Raw genomic sequence first — 18037 nt, forward strand, 5'->3', positions numbered from 1 at the left:
CAGTGCGTAATCTCAGATTAACTATGTCCCAGCAACACTCCCCCTGCCCCTGCTCCTTGCCCCGTCTGTGCTGGCCGGCTCCGCTTCCACATGGAGGCGTGCAGCGCCGGGGAGCACAGCCAGCGCTCTCACAGCAGAGCTGGGCGTGCGGGCTGTGCTGGACGCCCACCCGGCCGGCCAGCCCCGCAGGTGCTGTGGCCATGCCGTGCCGCGCTGCGAGTGAGTGGGCTCTGCTCTGGCGCATTGTCAGGCAGGGAAGCAGGCAGAGCTGGGGGAGGGAAGAGTCCATCCTTAAGAGGACATGTCAAGTACAATTAGCGTTATCTGTCTAAATATGTACTGGGAACACAGAATACAAGAGGAGGCCTGGCTGGCTTTAATGGAGACATATGCAAGGTCATATTGCCTCATACAATCCCCCAATCTGATTTGGGGATTACACATTCTAAGTAAATTGGCGTTATTCCTCTTGCATCATTGATAAGCTGCGGCCGAAAGAAGGGGAGTAAAAAAAACAATTAAAAACTCAAACCCAAGAATTGACCGTGCACAGGGGCAGGGGAGTGAAGCCAGGAAGGCAGAGAGAGTTACAGGCAGAGAGCTCGGGAAAGGGGGAGAGAACAAAAGGAAGGGAGAGAAAAAAGAGCATGACAGAATGGCAGAGAAAGCAATGGAAAGAGCAAGGAAGAACAAAGGGAAGAAAAAGGTGAGAGAGGGGATGAGAGAGCCAGAAGGACAGAAGGTGCCAGGGTGGGAGAAGGACCTCAAGTGGGGGAGCTGTTACTCCAGCCGTGTCCTCAGCCTTGTTAGCACCAGGATTTGAGTGGGAAAGGAAGGAGCCAGGCTGGTTATGCATCTTCCTCACCCAAGGGGCTCCCTGTGCTCCGTGTCCGTCCGTCCATCTGGGATATCTCACCAGCTCCTTCCCGCTCTGGGTTCCAGCCAACACCAGGCATCTATCTTTGGCGCAGCGTGCAGGCAGTGGTGGAGTGCGAGTGATGGGAGGAGGCCGTCCGCACGCACAGAGCACCAGGGCCCCAAAACACAGGGGCGAGCCACAGCAGCAGCACAGACTCCCCAGAGCCAAGTCCCTCTCACTTTTGCTCTCTGGGGGGATAAAGCAGGGTCCCTGCAAGGGACTGAGTTGTGGCACACACTGCTGCACCCTGGAGAAGGAGGTGTGCTGTGAGCCGGTGCTTGGCGCAGGCAGTTGGGGCTCACTGTGCGTGACCTTGGGCCAGTTTTTCATTTCACTGCCATGTCTCGGGCAGTTGTGATAGCTGTTTTGGCAGGGTTGCAAAACAGAGACTGCAGGAATGGGCCAAGCACCCTTGCCATTGTGCATGAAGCCACTCCGTGCTCCCTGCCACCTTCTGGCTCTGGGAGAAGGAAGTCCCTGGCTGGCTGGCTGGCTGTGGAGCAGTTCTCCCCCTCCCACGAGCTCTCCTCCCACCCTGCCTGTGCAGGATAACCCCCTCCGGAAGTCTCACGGCATGGCTTTTATGCTCTGTCACATTTTTGGAACATATGGTTTTAAATAATTCAATTTACTTTTCATGTGTTTTGCTGTGACTTTTTTTCCCCTGTCCCTTTTCTCTTTCCTCCTCGCTCTGCATTCTCCAGGAAGGAAGACGCACAGATGAGTGGATAAGGGGGTTCAGTGCCTTGGGACCCAGTCCTGCACCCCGTCATCTTGTGCCCCATTGGTGTGCAAGGGAGGCCTCAGCATTAGCACACTGATGAACCTCGCACACTGATGAACCTCTGGGAAAGAGGGGTCAGGAGAGGAAATGGGAAGATTGGAAAGGGAATAATTTGGCATGGAGCAGAAGGCACCCTTGGATGTGTAGGCAAAGTATGGTGCAGACCAGCACAAGGTCTGTCTGTGGTACCTGGGAAGCAGGATTCAGGCCAGTAATAGCTGCTGTCTCTATGCTAAATTATTCCCAGCCCTTGTTAGGAGTCTCATGCACAGCGAAGTGCAGGAGTGCTGTGTATCTCGTGATGTGCATGGCACTGCATGGTGCAGCCAGAAGCAGGAAAGCACTTTGTTCCCGTACGAAGTCTGAATGCCCTATGCTGGCCCCGCTTGCAGCTGGGTTCTCACCCAGCTTTTGTGAGTGTCCGTGCCTTGGCTCTTGGTCAGGTGTGCCCTGTGTATTAACTGGATCCTTTCTCTTCCCTCTCTAGGATGAAGTGAATTTAGAGCTAAAAACGAGGCAAGAAACCAGGCCTTGAAATCTCCGAAAGGTAGGAGAGACTTCAGACTGCAATGGGTATGTCACTACACCCTCCTGGGTTCTCTTTTCCTCTGCGTGTCTCTCACACTTTATGACCTGCTCGCTGTGGCTGTGTCTGCACTAGAACTTCTGGGGTTGGACCGTTGTTAGTTATAAAGAGAGATGAAAACAGAAGAAGGTCTAATGCAGACATGGCTTATGTGTGTCCTAATCCTGCCTTTGTCTTTGTACACCAGTTGTTCTGGGCACCTGGTTTTGTCACTGTGGGTTTTCCTCAGTATCTTCTCTACTGCCTCTATCTTTACAGATAAAAAATGTGTAAGGGCTTTGGTGAGGAGGGTACCGCTTTATCTTCATCCATGTGGGCTGGTGGGAGATGGATAAGGTCCTTTCACTGAATAGGATGCAGTCTCCATCTACTGTGAAGTTTTGCTGAGCTGAGTTCACATAATTTAAGATGGTGATATGCATGCTCTCCTTCTCTGGCACATTTTTATCTATTCAGACTGCAGCACTGTGCTGGTAGGATGGAAGCATCTCTGTGTCTCCAGCAGAATCCTGACTTTTCTGGGTTTTCCCTTTACCTAGACCCTCACGGTCTGTGTTACTGCAAAAAAACCCCAACTTTGCAGTCTCCTAGAGCTGGATGGCCACTTAGTCCGTGCCTGATAAGAGTTAGAGGCCTAGAGCCCAGGGAAATGAAAGCTGATTGCCTCTCTTAAAGGCCTTGTCTCCATGTGCTGGGTAGGAGAGTCCCTATGCCACCTCAGGTGATGGTCACTGAGAAGTCCCTGCCATGCCGAGTCCACGGAGCTCCCCTGTGTGTTACCCAAAGAGTTCCCACTCTCTTCCCTGCGTCTCTCCAGCGCCGCCAAGTCTAGCCTCTCTCATTGCTCTTCTCCCTCCCCAGGCACCAAGGCAAGTCTGAGACCAGGCCAGGACACAAGAGGCAGTGGTGGTGGGGAGGGTGGGGAGCACTCTGCCCCGTGGGACGTCACCTCAGAGGTGACACAGTCGCTGCGGTGCGTCTGCGCTCAGAGCATCCCTGCAGCAGTGGGGACCCCTGAGCCCCAGCGTCAGGGAGCTCATAGGCTGAGTCCGAGCGGTATCAGAGGGGCCCAGGCTGGTTGGGGCGGGAGGGGGCCCCAAGCCGGGCTGGGCAGTGTCAGAGGTGACCGGTGGAAGGCCAGTGTTATGTAAATACCGCTGCTGTAACATGGCAGGCCTGAATGGCCCTATGCATCCATCCATCATTGCTGGGGAACAGAAGCCTCCCTGGGAGCACGGGGGGCCAGCAGCGCGGGGCATGCAGACACAGGCAGCATGTGCCCTACTCATAAACTGTTTGTTTTCTTTTTGTCTCTCTCATTTCGGGGCACCCCGCCGAGAGCAACTCTCTGTTTTGTCCTTGCAACCTCTCCCCCAACCTTCCCCCCACCACTTTAGCCCTTCCTTTTCCTCCCTCCTTCCCCCGGCCCTTAAAAAAAAGGGGAAAAAAAAAAAAGAAAAAAAAAAAAAGTCCCCAGTTCACATTGCGGCTTCTTTCTCTGACTTCAAAGGCTCCCCATCATTGTTTGGGATCGGCAGGCAGTGGCCCTGAAAACGTGATCACAGCCGGGCACAGTGTAGGTCACCACCGAGCGCCATGCTCCGAGCGCTGAAAGGAACAGGCAGATTCTTCCCTTTTCATGCTTCACAACCCTGGTTACAGCGCTCTGCCTCGCCCGCGTGCTCCTCGCTGCGTGGCTATTCTTGCTCTTTTCTCCTCCTTTTCCTCCTGCCCTCCCTCTCTCTCTTTCTCTCAGGTCCCTCATTTCTCTGTCCATTTGCTCTCATTCTGCCCTCCTCTGTGCCCAGCATCACACACTTTTCACACTTTCTTCTCTTTCTTCTTTCCATTACTTTTCTTCCTCACTCTCTCCTGCCTGGTACAGCACTGCTGCCCCTCCTCTCTCTCTCCCCTCTTTGGCGCTGTTATATGAATCACTGTTTTCTTTCTCCCTTTCCCTCTCCTACAGGTCAGGCTGGAGGTTGATTTCCTCATGCTCCCTGTTCCTGTTCAGTAGCAGCCTTCCTCTGACGTTTGCCTGCGTTTCTGTCTTCCCCTGTGATATCTCACTCACTGTGCCCAAAATTGCGGAGGTTCTGTAATCTCTGGATTAGCCCCAGACAGCCTGCAGTCCTGTTCTTCCCGCAAGGTGCAAGTCGTCTGCTTTCATGTGCAATGGGCTTACTCCCCTGAAATTTAGCATGGCTTTACACAGGGAGGCAGCACACAGTGCCTGCCAACAGCGTCAGCTTCCAAACTTGCTCTCTGGCTTTGCTGGTTAACCTGCAAGGAGCTGGCAAGTAGGGTTAGTGTTGTGGACGAATTTGTGAAGACAGGCACTGACTTCACATATATCACAGGGAAACAGAGGAAACATTTGAATCTTGTAGGTCTCATGTGGAACATGACACTGATGGCAGTGCTGGAGGGCAGAGTTAGGCAGGGATAAGGCAGAGTGAAGCAGGCCCAGCAGTTTGAATGGGCATCCCAGAATACTTTTGCAGTGGATTTCAACTGGGGAACATCACCTTGTTGTACTGAAACTTGGACGCGTGTTTGGCTGCATGGTGAGCCACTGTCAGATGGCAACTCCTTGCCTGCAAAACATCCCTCCCAGCAACACCAAGACTTTCATTTTGTTGGCGGCAGAACAGCACAGGACTCTGCACCCCTCCAGCACCCAGCCAGGGTACAGCTGCCATGTCCTCTGCCCCCGGAAGCGGAGATCATGATGCTTGTGCCTCTGGTGATTTGTGAGGTTGTTTTAATGCCGAGGAGCCCACCAGGACTTGTCTCTTGCTAAATAGGCATATTAAGGGACATTGCGGCAGGGGTTATAGAGTAATAATTTGTCCTAATGAGCTGGTGTCACGTTCTCCTAGGCCGAGCTGTGTGCGAGCAGGAGCCGTGGTAGGAAGGGGCTGCACTGGCTGACCTGTCAGCCCAGGTTAATGAAGTACTGCGCCACTTGGGGGGTCAGAGAGCAGGAGCTCAGCCAGCCTGCAGCGGCTCAGGGGGGCTGGAGGGGAAGGACAGGGCTCTCCCCTGAGCTGAATGTCCCGGGGAGAGGCCTGTGCCCTGCAGGGCGGAGCAGCAGGATGCACGTTATGACACTGGGATCTCCATGCTGTGCTGGCGGGCTGAGTGCCACTGCATCCTCATCAAACTGTCTCAGAGGTGAACCTGCGGCAGCTGGGGTTTGGCAGGGGTTTGTTCTCTGGTCTTGCGGACAGCCCAGGTTGGCACACGTGGAAGGAGGCAGGAAGAGAAAGAGAGAATAGATCTCACCTCTTTTACAGGTGCTCCCAGGACTGGCAGGGCTGAGCTCCCACACAGGCAGACCAAAAGAAAAATTCCTCGCGACACCACGGGATAGGTGCAGGCAAGTGGCCGGTGGTGATGACCAGTGTCTAGCTAGGAGGTTTACAGAGAGATGCAGCGTGTTCATCCTCACCTTTCTCTGTGCACAGAGTGTATGAACAGCCAGAGGAAGTTCTCTCTGTCCTTCCTGTTCCCTCTTTCTCCTCCCCTTATGCTTCCCCATGGCTTGCTGAGATCCTTTGCCTTGCACGGCAACTCTAAACCCAAGCAGTTGCTTCCATCCCTTCTGGGCAGCAAAGACGCAGGGAGAGTTTTGCCAGTCCCCCAAGTGAACGGTATTAGGGAGCAGGCTGGCGGCAGGACATCCTGGGCAGCTGTGGTTTGAGCAGGGCTCCGCACTCTGTGGGAGAGGGCAGGAGAAGCCAAGAAGGGGGAGTCCTGGCCCACCTGCTGCTTTGGGGATCCATGGCCTGCCTTGTCCCTGTGGATCACACCACTCCATCCATGCTGGGGCAGGACAATGCCCTTGGCCACACCAGCGCCCTGCGGTCTACAACACAAGCCCTGTATACCATCTTCCTCCTCCTCCCACTCGTCTTTCTTTGCTCCTTCCCCCCCTGCTTCTCTTTGCTTTTCTCTGTCTCCATCTCTCTCTCCCTTTCATCTACTCAGAAGGCTTTACTCTACTTCCTTGTCACCCTAATTGATTGCATTAACCTTTCAGCGTATTGGATTTCCCCAGCACCGTGCAGAGAGCACTGTGCAATATGCTTATAATCTGGGCTGTAATGGACAGGGAGCAGTCAACGAGCCCCTGCTCCAACAGGTTCTGCTGACAACTTCTTCTCGGGGAGGGGGAGAGGGAGTGCGCTGTCCTGCAGCCTGCACAGACCCGGCCTCGCCGCTCCCCAGCGAGCAGGGTAGCAGTGTTAGCTTGTGAGAACAGAGTCCTTTGAAAAGGATCCAGCTTGGGAAGCAGGGGGGAGATGTCATATTTGACCCTATTCCTGTAATTGTTCCTTGTGTCTGAGCCCCCCTCTCCCCTGTCTGCTCTGTCTACAGTTTTGTTCCATCTGTTCAAAACCAAATTAATGTACACTTTACATTTAGGCACTTGTTGCTAGTGGCAGGATGAGAAGACAATATCATGGAATCTGCATGTTTTCACATCGTGCTTGCCTTTTCCTTTTCCTTTAATTTTGGTGTATGAGGATGTGAGGGAGGTGGACAATTTGCCTGGGGTTTCAAAGGCAAAAGCATAGGAATATTGTGCTCATGAGGAAGATGGCACCAGGGTGCAGAGAGATCAGGAGGCAGAAGCCCTGAATTATATCTCAGGCTTGGCCTTGGATAAATCCTTTCACTCCCTGGTACCTTATTTCCCCCCCCCAGGATGGCAGAGCTCTGATTTCGGCACCCTGTAACATGCTGCAGAGTCTGCAGGAGGGCTGCGGGGAGACCCAGGGCTGTTATCTCTGCTCACTGGGCAAGGATGGGAAAGTGGCTGCAGACAGGCAGTGAAGCTACACAGCCAAGTGTCACTGCTCACACTGACTGTGAGGCGGGAAATAAACCCACAAGATCAGTGGCAAGAGCATGCGAGTCTGTTAAAGGCCTGGCATCCTGCTGGTGGTCAGGGCCAGAGGCAAGAGATGCTTTGGCATTTGTTTATTTTAAAGGACTGCAATGATGGATCTGCTACAATCTTCTGGTGATGGTGCCCCCTTTAAAGTACCCTAGCATAGGCTTCAGTTCAACAAAATGCTTTGAGCACCAGCTTGAGTTTTGCTTAAGCCAAAGTCATTTAAGCACATATTTAGAAGTTTCATTCGACATGGACCATAGGATGAGACCTAGACCCTTGTGAGGCCCTTTTATAGTTCTCCTTTTTAAAGAGCATTTAGCCCAAGATGGGTCCTCATTTGTGGTTAAGGCTCACAGTGTAAAAAATAGCAATAGTGGAAGGGTTTCTGATCACTTCATAGGTCTTTAGTTCAAGAGTTACATCATCTTGTTAAAAGCAGAGTTACTCCTGCTGCTGCTTTAGAAGGTGGCTCACTCTGCCCTGGGGATGTTTAGAGCTGACGTTTAGAAACATTGCAAGTTCCTGAGCCCACCAGGAGGAGGGGACAGGGCTGTATCGTGAAATGTAAAGGTAAATCCCCAGTCTCTCTTTGTTTTTCCAGGAAGAAAGGAGAAATGACAGGAGTCAGAGAGAGGAAAAAAACTTTACTCCAGGTGATCATTCCGAAAAGTGGGAGGCTCCTTACAAGCCAGGAGGTAGTTGAGGGGAGGGACTTTATTTTAGGTTAAATAGAGAAGGAATAGGAGCAGGAAGCAAAGGATGAGATATTAAAACAAGCAAGAGAGAAAGAGAGCGAGTGAGAGCAGCACCTCCTAAATGGAAGAGTAAACAGGCACTCCGAGGCATTAACTTAATTGATTGTTCTGCAACAGGCTGAACGCTGTGTTATTCTGTCGCCGTGGCAACAACCCAAAAAAATTGTCAGCCTGTTTGGATGAAGTGAAGCGAAACATTCTCTAATTTGTGGTGATCCGGGTGTTTGTTTTCCTTCCGAAGAGGCGGGGGCTCTATTGATCTATTGTTTGCACAGAGCTTTTTTTTAATGGCGATATGGGGAAAGCAGGAGGCTGGGGTATGCTCCCGGGGCAGGTGAGGCAACGGGGCTGTCTCTGCTGTGTTTCCCCAGCTCTGCCTTTGCAGGGTGGCCACGCGAATCCATCTGAAACTCCAGCGGTAGGAACTGTCCCAAGGAAGCTTGAGGACAGGGGAAAGTGTTTGGCTGTGATGAGCTTGTGCCAGAGCTACTGCTTCGGTCCTTCCTGTTCTCGTCCCTTTGGGTTCTTGCAGTCCCTTCTGTATTGCGGTTTCTGGTGTTAGGTGAGGACAGCTACAACTGCCTCAGGGACAAGAGCAGCTCTGTCCCCCCCAGCTCCTTTCCCAGATCCATGCTATTCCGTTTGATGTGTGCAGACCTGTGCCTGTGCACACCCTGTGCTTGTGGGAACGTATTGTTGCACACTCAGTGGATAAGAGGAGTCATGTTTGAGTTTTATCCCAGGACCACAGCTGTGGTAAGATAACAAAGCACCCACTTTGAGCTCTCTGTTACAGCAGCAGAGAGATTAAATCCCTGGGCCAAAGGATGGGGGATTTTGTCCCCGGGATAGGGGGCCAAGCTGCTCCAAGGGGCTGTGCGGGACGGGGGGTGGGGACAGCCACGGTGGGACGGGTGGAAGGGTGAATTGCTGCAGGCACAGCTTGGGCCAGATCCCGGGGGGCAGCGCGGATGGGAAGAGGCACCACAAGTTGTGCAGTGGCTTGTGCACCTCGTCAGCTGCGTCTGGCTGTGCACAGCCCTGGGGGCCAGGAAGGAGCTACTGGGGATGCCACTCGCTGTCAGCACATGCTTGGTTTTAGAGTGAAATGTTGCTGCAGCACTTGCTTTAGCTGGGAGATGTTCAGTCAGAATGGGAAAGCCCAGGAGACCGGGGAGCAAGCCCACGTGGCCAGGAGTGAGCAGCAAGGCCTTGGGCCAAAGACACGATGCCAAGAGACGGGTGCTGTGGCAGTGGAGGGGAAAGCTGGCAAAAAGGTGCCTTACAGGTCTGCAGCAGGGGGAACAGGCAAAGATGGCTCCAAGCCAATGGGAGGGTGAGTGGCAGAGGTGGCTCTGGGCCAGTGAAGGAGAGCAGAGAGGGTTTCCTTGTGACAGGGGATCAGTAAGAGGGACAGGTTGCTGACCTTCCTTGTGCATGGCCCTGCACAGAGGTATCACCGTCTCGTTTGGGGTTTTCTGCACTCCCACAGCCTTTGGGCACCCCGGTGGGGAGCACCGTGTTTCCCATTCAGGCAGATCATCCTCATTACTCCTCAGCAGTGTCCCAGCCCACGCCCAGCTAGTCCAGCTGCTGCATAGGGGCTGTCTAGTTGATCCCTAAGATTTCAGGGAGAGCTGTAGTGTCAAGTGCTGGAGACTGTTGCTTTGTGGGGTGTGCAGGGGCAAAAAACCACAGTATGTCCCTGTGCTCTTCCTGCCTTCCTCCTTGCTCCTTTGTCTGTTGTCTTGTGGGGTTTTCCTCTTCTGTTTATACTGTTGTGCTTTATCGCACTTTTTCTTTTCTCTTTCTCTCTGTCTCCCTCTCCTCTATTTCACTCTCTCCATCCAGGTTTTAACTCTTCTGCTCTGTTGCTCTTTCTCACAGTGTAGATGTGGGTGGGGATAAGAGACTGTCGCTGGCGGGTGAGCAATGTCCCTAGGCACTGTGTCCTGCTTAGGGATCTGTCCCCTGTGCTCCCAGTGGGTGTCCGTGGGTAGGGGCACCGTGGGCAGGTGAGACAGGAGCGCTTCATGTCTCCCAGGAGAAAGCTGAGCTGCCAGTTAAAGTTTGGTGGTTATTGGCGTCAGGAGAAGCTAAATAACCCTGTAACTGGTATGAAGGTGAATTCACGGTCTAGTGAGCACTGAAAATACGAGAGGGCTCTGAGACAGGCAAAGTGTGGAGAGGGGAATACAACTCACCCATGGCTCAGGGCAATGCTGTGTCTCTAGAGCGGTGTGCGGACGTGTGCTGTTGCCATCCTGAGCATCAGCCGCAGCACACCGCCTTCTGGGGGGCCGGCCAGGATGAGGAGGGTGCTCAGTACTGCAAGTTTGGCGACAAATGAGGCATGCACACATTGACATGGCAAGAACGCCCGCAGAGAAAGTCTGTGTACCCCTGGCTGTGGACAGCCACGCAACGTCTGACTGCACAGCCCTGTACACATGGGTGGCCGCGTGCCCACACGGTGCCACGAGGCTATGCACATACATGTGCACAAACGTGTAGACAGCCATACCCACGCAGGATCTCGCAGGTTCACATCTCTGCATGTCCTCATGTGTGTAGATGCATCCACAGTTATGCAAACATAGGGGCGCAGGCACATACACGCTACAAATACAGTCCTCTGCCATCTGCATCGGCTCGCAGTCAAGTCAAATTCCTCTCTGGTGTAAGTACACTCTAGTCAGGCAGCACAGACAGATTTATCCCAGCATATCTTGAACGTCTGTGCGGCTACCTGCTGTGAGCGGGAGAAGAGTAGCAGGAAATCTATTCTCCTTCCAGCTGGGAGAGGCTGATGCTTTGGAGTACCAGGAGATGTGCAGAGAGGAAACCCCCTTCAGCTTTTCACCTGGAGCTGGTAATCTCCTTGCACTGAATCCCTGGAACAGGGGAATTGCATTTGAAGCTCAGCCAGTGGTGATTTAGTGTTAGACGTTTGCAGAAGAGACTTTGATTAATTCGTAGTAAAATCAAGTAGCACTTGGGTGCCAGCACCACATTCCAGGGTGAGCCGGCGACCGAGGTGCACGCTGGGCGGGCTGCCAGGTGCCTGAGCAATCCCCGCGGAGGTGGAAGGGCCATCCAACCCACAGCCTCTCCCTGCTTGGGCTTCTTAATTATTAATTTATTTTTCTCCCTTCCTTGGCAAAAAAATAGTATTTGGTAACGACCTCAAATTGCAAAATGCTGATGATTTGGAGAATGTGTCACAGAAGCTCCAGGGTGATAAAGGGGAGACGAATCCCAGCCAACAATCCGGCTCAGCCAGTTTGCCTATTTATTAAAGAAAAAGCCCAGATCATTAACTTTTTTGTTGTTGTTCTGTTTGCGGGCAACTCCCTGCTGGCAACTTTCGGGCGCCCAGTAAATTAAACCGAGTATCGGCCTGGTTCGGGGCAACCTGAGCACCTAGTTAACGCTGTGAAATGCGCTAGAAACTGGCTTCGTTTATGTCAGCGCATGAATAAACCCTTTAGGGTACCACGCAAAAGCACTCTCTGGCATAAAAGCGGTGTCAGAAAATCCTCACTTGCTGCCTTGTGGAGGGTCAGGTATTGTAACTGGAGAGCTGAGCTTCAGTTCTCCTCCCACTGCTTGTTCACACAGTTAATTGCCCCTCGACACGTTGCTGTGCCGTGTTGGTCCCCAGAGAAGCAGGGCTGGAAGAGAGCATCTGTAGGCACAGGCTTTGTTGGTTCCCCATTTGCCTGCTTGGTTTGGTTGTTGAATAAAGAACAGTTTAGGGATGGGCTTGCCTGCCTGGTGCCTCTGTGAACTCAGAGAGTTCCCTGTGCTATCAGGGAAAGGTGATCACGTCCCCCTCCTCTGGAACATCCCACGTGTTCGCTGAAGTAGTGCTTCAAGCTAAATCAGTTTGCTGAGGGCTCCAGCTTCCCTTAATTCAGTGTCAGGACCGGGCTTGCATGGCTATTATTCAAGAGGCTTTATCAGAAGCACAAAGCTAGCATCTGCCCTCCTGCTTCCCTCTGGGCATCACCAGCTCTCCTGCCCTGGGTTTGGCACACAGAGACTCGAGGGACTGCCTCACGGAGCCCATTTGCAGGCAAAACTCGTTTCAACTCCTAGAGAGTCTTGGCTGTTACGCTGGCTAGAGGAGCGTGGTGGCTTGTCACTAGTCACTGGCAGAGCAGCGCAGAGGTGCAGAGAACCAGCTAGAACTGAGGAGCTCGTCTGGGAAAAGGGAACAAAGATGCTGCTGAGATCGCTAGCCTCTCCCCTTTCCTCTTTCAACCCAACTGAGTTGTAATTAGGGATGGATTTTAGGTTTTAATCTCAGCTGATGTCCGAGCGCTTTCCTTCAGAGGCAGCCACCTTCTTCCCTAGGCCTGGTTCATGTCCCTCCACAATAATTTCTCTGGTGAAGCCTGCCCAGACCCGTGCTCACGTGGGTGCTGATGGAAGGAGAAGGGTATTTTTCAAGGTTTCTGCTAGGTTTTTTTCTTCTGAAATACAAGGATGTGCAATTTTTTTAGTTTCAATTTAGCATTGGAGAATTTTATAATTTAGTAATTAAAATCTCTGATAGGCTTTAGAAATTGCAGCTAATTGAATTTAATGGGAAGATGATTTTCAATTTTATTTGATTACCCGGACCCCTGGCATTGGTATTTATGGGAAAAAAATGGGAAATGTGCTGTGTGGGCTAAGATGGCATAATTGAATTAGGGCTAATCGGATTTCTTCGTCATGAATTTCACTATAATTTTCCTATAATTTTCCATTAGATATCTAGTTTACAAATATTCACAAAGAAATGAAGCTCTTTCGGAATGGAGATTGCTGGCTAACAGGATTACAGGGACGATAGCTCGGCACTGCCAGCCCGGGCTCCTTCAGTAATGCAATCGCTGCGTCTGCCTCACACTTACCGCCCGCCGCTGCTCCCCGCACCCCCTCCGGCCTACTGCCAGGGCTCCCGAGGGGCCGCAGCCACGCTTTCTCCAGGGTCTTTGCTGCCTCTTCACAGTGGTGTCCATGTGCCACTTCACTGCACACGTGTCCTCGTGCACAGCTTATAATTTAGTAATTAAAATCTCTGATAGGCTTTAGAAATTGCAGCTAATTGAATTTAATGGGAAGATGATTTTCAATTTTATTTGATTACCCGGACCCCTGGCATTGGTATTTATGGGAAAAAAATGGGAAATGTGCTGTGTGGGCTAAGATGGCATAATTGAATTAGGGCTAATCGGATTTCTTCGTCATGAATTTCACTATAATTTTCCTATAATTTTCCATTAGATATCTAGTTTACAAATATTCACAAAGAAATGAAGCTCTTTCGGAATGGAGATTGCTGGCTAACAGGATTACAGGGACGATAGCTCGGCACTGCCAGCCCGGGCTCCTTCAGTAATGCAATCGCTGCGTCTGCCTCACACTTACCGCCCGCCGCTGCTCCCCGCACCCCCTCCGGCCTACTGCCAGGGCTCCCGAGGGGCCGCAGCCACGCTTTCTCCAGGTCTTTGCTGCCTCTTCATTCACAGTGGCATGTGCCACTTCACTGCACACGTGTCCTCGTGCACAGCACACATGTCCCTGCCGGTGCTGTGCTGGCGCGTGTGCACGTGCAGTGTTGGCGCGTACCCGGGCTTGCTCAGAGTCACTTGTGTGCGTGCTCACATATCCCCTGTGTCAGCACTGGTGATGTTCAGGCAGCCTCGTTGCACAAGCAGGGCTAGTCCACGTGGATGCATGCATGCTGCATCATGGGCATCTCTGCATGCACTCATCACTGTGTCTCATGCACAAGGGGATGCTTTGCCTTCCCTCCCTGTTGCTGTGGTGGGGATGCTGCTGTCACATCCCCGAGGAGGGGTCGCAGTCAGTCCCCACTGTATGCAGTCCAGGGTCTCCTTTCTCTGCTCTTGCTGCCCGTTTCTTACCTCCGCCATCACCTCCCCTCACTTCCCTGCTGTCACTTCTAACGAATGAGTGCCCATCCCGCCTGCTCCTTTGGGGACAGTCCCCAACATCCCTCTGTACCTGCCTCAGTGCCCCGTATGGAAGCAGGGCTGACACAGCCTCTGCCTGTGATGGGGCAGGTAGAGCAGAGCGGATAACATGCCAGGCTCCCTCTGCCTTCCCTCCTTTCTGCCTCTCACTCCTGCCCAAGCCAGGTCAAATCCAGAGTGAATTTATGGAGACCATCCCTATTCCACAGCGTCAGAGTCCTGTAAAATCCAGCCTGTGTCTCTGCCTGTCCCATCTCTGTTGCTTGCTGGGCTGCACGTTGAAAGCCTTTCCCCATCCGCTGGTGTGACCCAGCCCGTTTCAGGACACAGTTGCTGGTGGAGCGAGTCATTACCCTGGGGAGTAAGTAGGGTAGCAGCTCCTCGCTACCCAGAACCACTTGCCATCTCCATGGCATCAGGCCTTCCACATATGTCCAGAGCAGGACAGTCTCTGCTGAAACATCTGTGACAATCCAGCCCTGTCCTGGGTGCCCAGGCAGGCATCACGCCGGTGTGCTGCAGGAGCCATACACAGGACCTCCCATGTTTGTACACTTATGTGTGAACGTGTGTGTGTACCCATGACATGCGCCTCGCGTTTTTGTTTGCATCCAAGCATGTGTGTGCAGGAACACAAGCTGGCTTGCAGCTCCTCTAGACAGAAATCACCTTTTTGTTTTGCGTTTGCCCCGTGCTCTGCAGGAATGGGTCTTGCCCAGCCTGGGACCTGCCCTTGGGCAGCAGTTTCCCAGTGCCTCTGGAGGCCATTCCAGTGCCTGATGTGCCGCCCTGGGGCTCAGAGGCTTTGTGGGGGCAGCTCTGGGCTGGCTCAGGGTGGCATTTGCTGGTTTTGCAGGCAGAGCGCCTGCTCTTCAGTGCCAGGTACCTTCCCTGTTGGATGCGATGTCTGGGTAGGACTATCCCCTTTGCCTCCTCGCCCTGAAATCCCCAGGCTGCACTTTTAATCGCTGTAGTAAATTGTAACTAATTGTTAGTGCATTCAAACCCCTGCCACTCCTTCCCCCTAAGTCTTCTGGGCCCCAGTGGAGCACGAGGACGTGCAGTGTACGTTCACTGCCGTATGGCCTGCTCCTGGTACAGTCATTCCCTCTGGGCAGTGGTCAAGAGATGAGCAGCATTTGGCTTCCAGCAGATGCTGGAAGCTGTGGAGTGTCTGGAAGAGCAGCAGCCACATGGTGGGGAGCTGGTGTCAAACTGAGTAACGCCAAGGAATAGTAAATGGCAGAAGCGATCCCAGCAGAGCCCCACCCGGTACACTGAGACTCAGCACAGCCGCTTTGGCAATGTTTTCTGGGCGCCATGTGCCAATAATGTGATTGAAACTGAATTGAGAAGGAAGGAGCAAAAGAGAAGGAAAGGGAAAGAAAGCACGGATTGTCTGCTCCTGCCGCCCAGGCCCCGAGGCCTCCGGGCGCCTCCCTTGACGAAACAGAAATCAAACAAAATTACAGAAATAGGGCAAGAGCATTTGCCTAATAGACTCCCCAAGCAGGAGCAGGAGGAGGAGCACAGTGCTGCCAGATCTCCAACCTGCAATCTGTGAGCCAGCGCCCTGAGCCCACATGAATCCAGAGCACGGCCCCAGGCCCCAGGGTCAGCTCCAACGAAGGAGGGAGAAACTGCCAAGAAAATGGGATAAGCATAAAAAACAAAGGTAGAAGAGACACACAAAGGGGGATGTCCCACATATCAGCGTGACTCACCCCCTGCTCAGCCCTGGCACACTGTCTGCGGGGAAAGCATTAAACTGTAATAATAATAATAAATTAATCATCCTTCCCCCTCCCATTGCACTTTTCATCTGAGGATCTCTGAGCACCTGGCAAACATTAATTACTGAGAGCTCCCGACGCCCCTGGGAGGGTGGGAAGGGACAAGGAGAGATCTCTTCACCTGCCGTGAAAGGACAGCCATGGCTGGAGCGGACAGGGCGGCTCTCACCATGGCATGGCGGCGCAGTTCAGAGCAGGATGAGGGGTGCTGCCTTCCCTTGAGTGCTCCTGGGGACTGGGGGGGTTCAGGAGCTGCTTCGTGCCGGGGCACGGTCAGAGGCAGCTTTTCCTCAGGGAGGATCCATACTCTGGAGGGATGGGTGAAGAAGGGGAGATGCTGCCCTAATGGGGGGCACAGGGGCCCCCAAAGGAGCAGAAAGCTCTACAGCCTCTGAGAAAGGGAAGAACAAACTTTTCTTGGGTAAGAAGCAAAGGAGGGAGGATGGGGAAATAAAACCTGATCCTGTGACTGGAGATCGCTGAGATAGGAAATCAGGCCTTGCCGTTGCGTCAGCTGCAGGGCGTGGACTTCACCTGAAAAAACACCTTGGCAAGTTGTTCCTGCAAGGAGGAGTGGGAGGGACAGTGGGAAGTCTGTGGAGGGGATCCTCTGGGTGTGTTTAGGTTGTGTGTGTGGGTTCATGTGTGTCATGGTGTATGGATATGTGTGTATTTGAATGTGAGTGAGCACAGAGTATCATTTTCTTTGTCGGAGTGCATATGCATGTTGTGTGTGTGTGCTGGGATGGGAGGGGTGGAGAACATTTGTATACTGATGTGTGAACGTGCTCAGCTTGGTGCATGTAGAAGAACAGGTATGTTTAGAGAGTCTGTGTGGCTGCATATGTGCAGTGACACATCCATGTTATAGCGTGTGTTCCCCCGCATGAGGAGTCTGAGATACAGCTGGGGCCGCTCTCTTAGGGAACAGTGGCGGTGAGCAGAACTCCCACTGCTTAAATACGAAGTTTGTAGGAGAAGTGAAAATGGAGAAATCTGGGTGATGTGAGGTGCAGTGAACTTATGGGATCCGTCAGCAACCTCACACCTGGAAGAAAGCGTTGGGTCCAAACTGAGCTATTACAAAGCCAGAGATGAACCAGCACAAACGTTTCTGGTGCTGTCCATCGCTTCCCAGGGTAGGATATTCCCTGGCAGGTGCTGTAGCATCTGACTCAGGCACAAGGACCAAGGCAGGCTCTGACGAGGATTGTGGGTGATGTTGGCTGGGCTGGTGTCTGTATTGGGGCCGAGTGAAACGCAGATAGGCAGGATTTTAAAGGCAGCACCAGGTGAAAGTGCTGGTCAGAGCCAATGGCATGGTTAGAAACCAGCAGGGGAAGTCGGGGCAATGCTGATGATGTTTTGCCCATCACTCTTCAAGCAGTAGCGTGCCTGCACCAGGTGGGAAGGGGAGCCCCATGCAAGGGCTCGGTTCGGGAGCACTGCTTGGCTGGGCAGCACCCGGGGCAGGGCATGCCTGCCTCCTGCCTGACACTACTGTCCCCACCCTGCTTCCTGGCCCGGAGGGTCCCCGGGTGGCTCCGTTTCACTAGACTTTGTTTAGATCTTTTCTGGGAGAAGCCAGAATACTTGTGGTTTTCACAAATGACTCCCTTCTCCTCTTCCTTCGCCCTGCCCTCTGGCCTGGTACGCTGCCTGTACGTTTTTACGCATGCAAATGCAGCGCTTGCTGGGATGATGAGTTGCAGTTGCACTGTTGGGTCTCTGGGCTCAGGACACTCTCTGGGTGCAGCGTGTCCTGGTGCGCAGAACCAAACAGACCTGGGCTCCTTCCAGCCGTGTGACTAACCTGTCTGGCCACTTTTGGCGAGTCACTTCCCTTGCTAGTGCCTCAGTTTCCCCATCCGTGCAGTGGGGTAATGATGCTGGCCTCCTTTGAAAAGCACATTAAGTTCTGCTTATAAAAAGGATTTAAGAGCTGGTGAGTTCATGGACTGCTCCCCAGCCCTAGTGAGGAGCCCTGCTCTGCCAAAATCCACGGAGCCGAACATAGTGTGTTCACAAAAACAGCCTACAACCTGCTCAAAATACCTATTTAATCAGGTAAATAATCTGCTCGTTTGTTTTAAAGAAAGAGGCTTATATCTGTGTTTACCCAACACGCCTCTTAGAACCTCCCTCGCATTCTTCGCTACTTAGAAAAATAAAGCAACAAAAAATGAGGAAATTTTGCTGCAAAAGAAAAACCACCCCTCCTGTGGGCCAAGCGCTCCCGCGGCAGAGCAGCGCTGGCTTCCTGTGGGGCATTGGGCAAGATGCTTTAACGTTCAGGATTGTGAC

At 52.8% G+C, this 18037-nt stretch overlaps 1 protein-coding gene across 5 annotated transcripts in view; it reads left to right on the top strand.

The window, feature by feature from the left end:
- CASZ1 (castor zinc finger 1) overlaps nucleotides 1-18037 on the top strand; it is a 247674-nt gene that overhangs the window by 132450 nt on the left and 97187 nt on the right. For 4 of the 5 annotated variants that reach the window (XM_009289629.1, XM_009289632.1, XM_009289631.1 and 1 more), the window contains exon 3: nucleotides 2191-2276. In XM_009289629.1, coding sequence (XP_009287904.1) covers nucleotides 2273-2276 — 4 coding nt within the window. In that variant the 5' untranslated portion in view covers nucleotides 2191-2272. Of the gene's footprint in view, nucleotides 1-1813; nucleotides 1878-2190; nucleotides 2277-18037 lie in introns of those variants that run through there. The other variant, XM_009289630.1, reaches the window with a different exon arrangement.

Source organism: Aptenodytes forsteri, unplaced genomic scaffold (genome assembly GCF_000699145.1).
Source record: "Aptenodytes forsteri isolate BGI_AS27 unplaced genomic scaffold, ASM69914v1 Scaffold61, whole genome shotgun sequence".
Lineage (NCBI taxonomy): Eukaryota > Metazoa > Chordata > Aves > Sphenisciformes > Spheniscidae > Aptenodytes > Aptenodytes forsteri.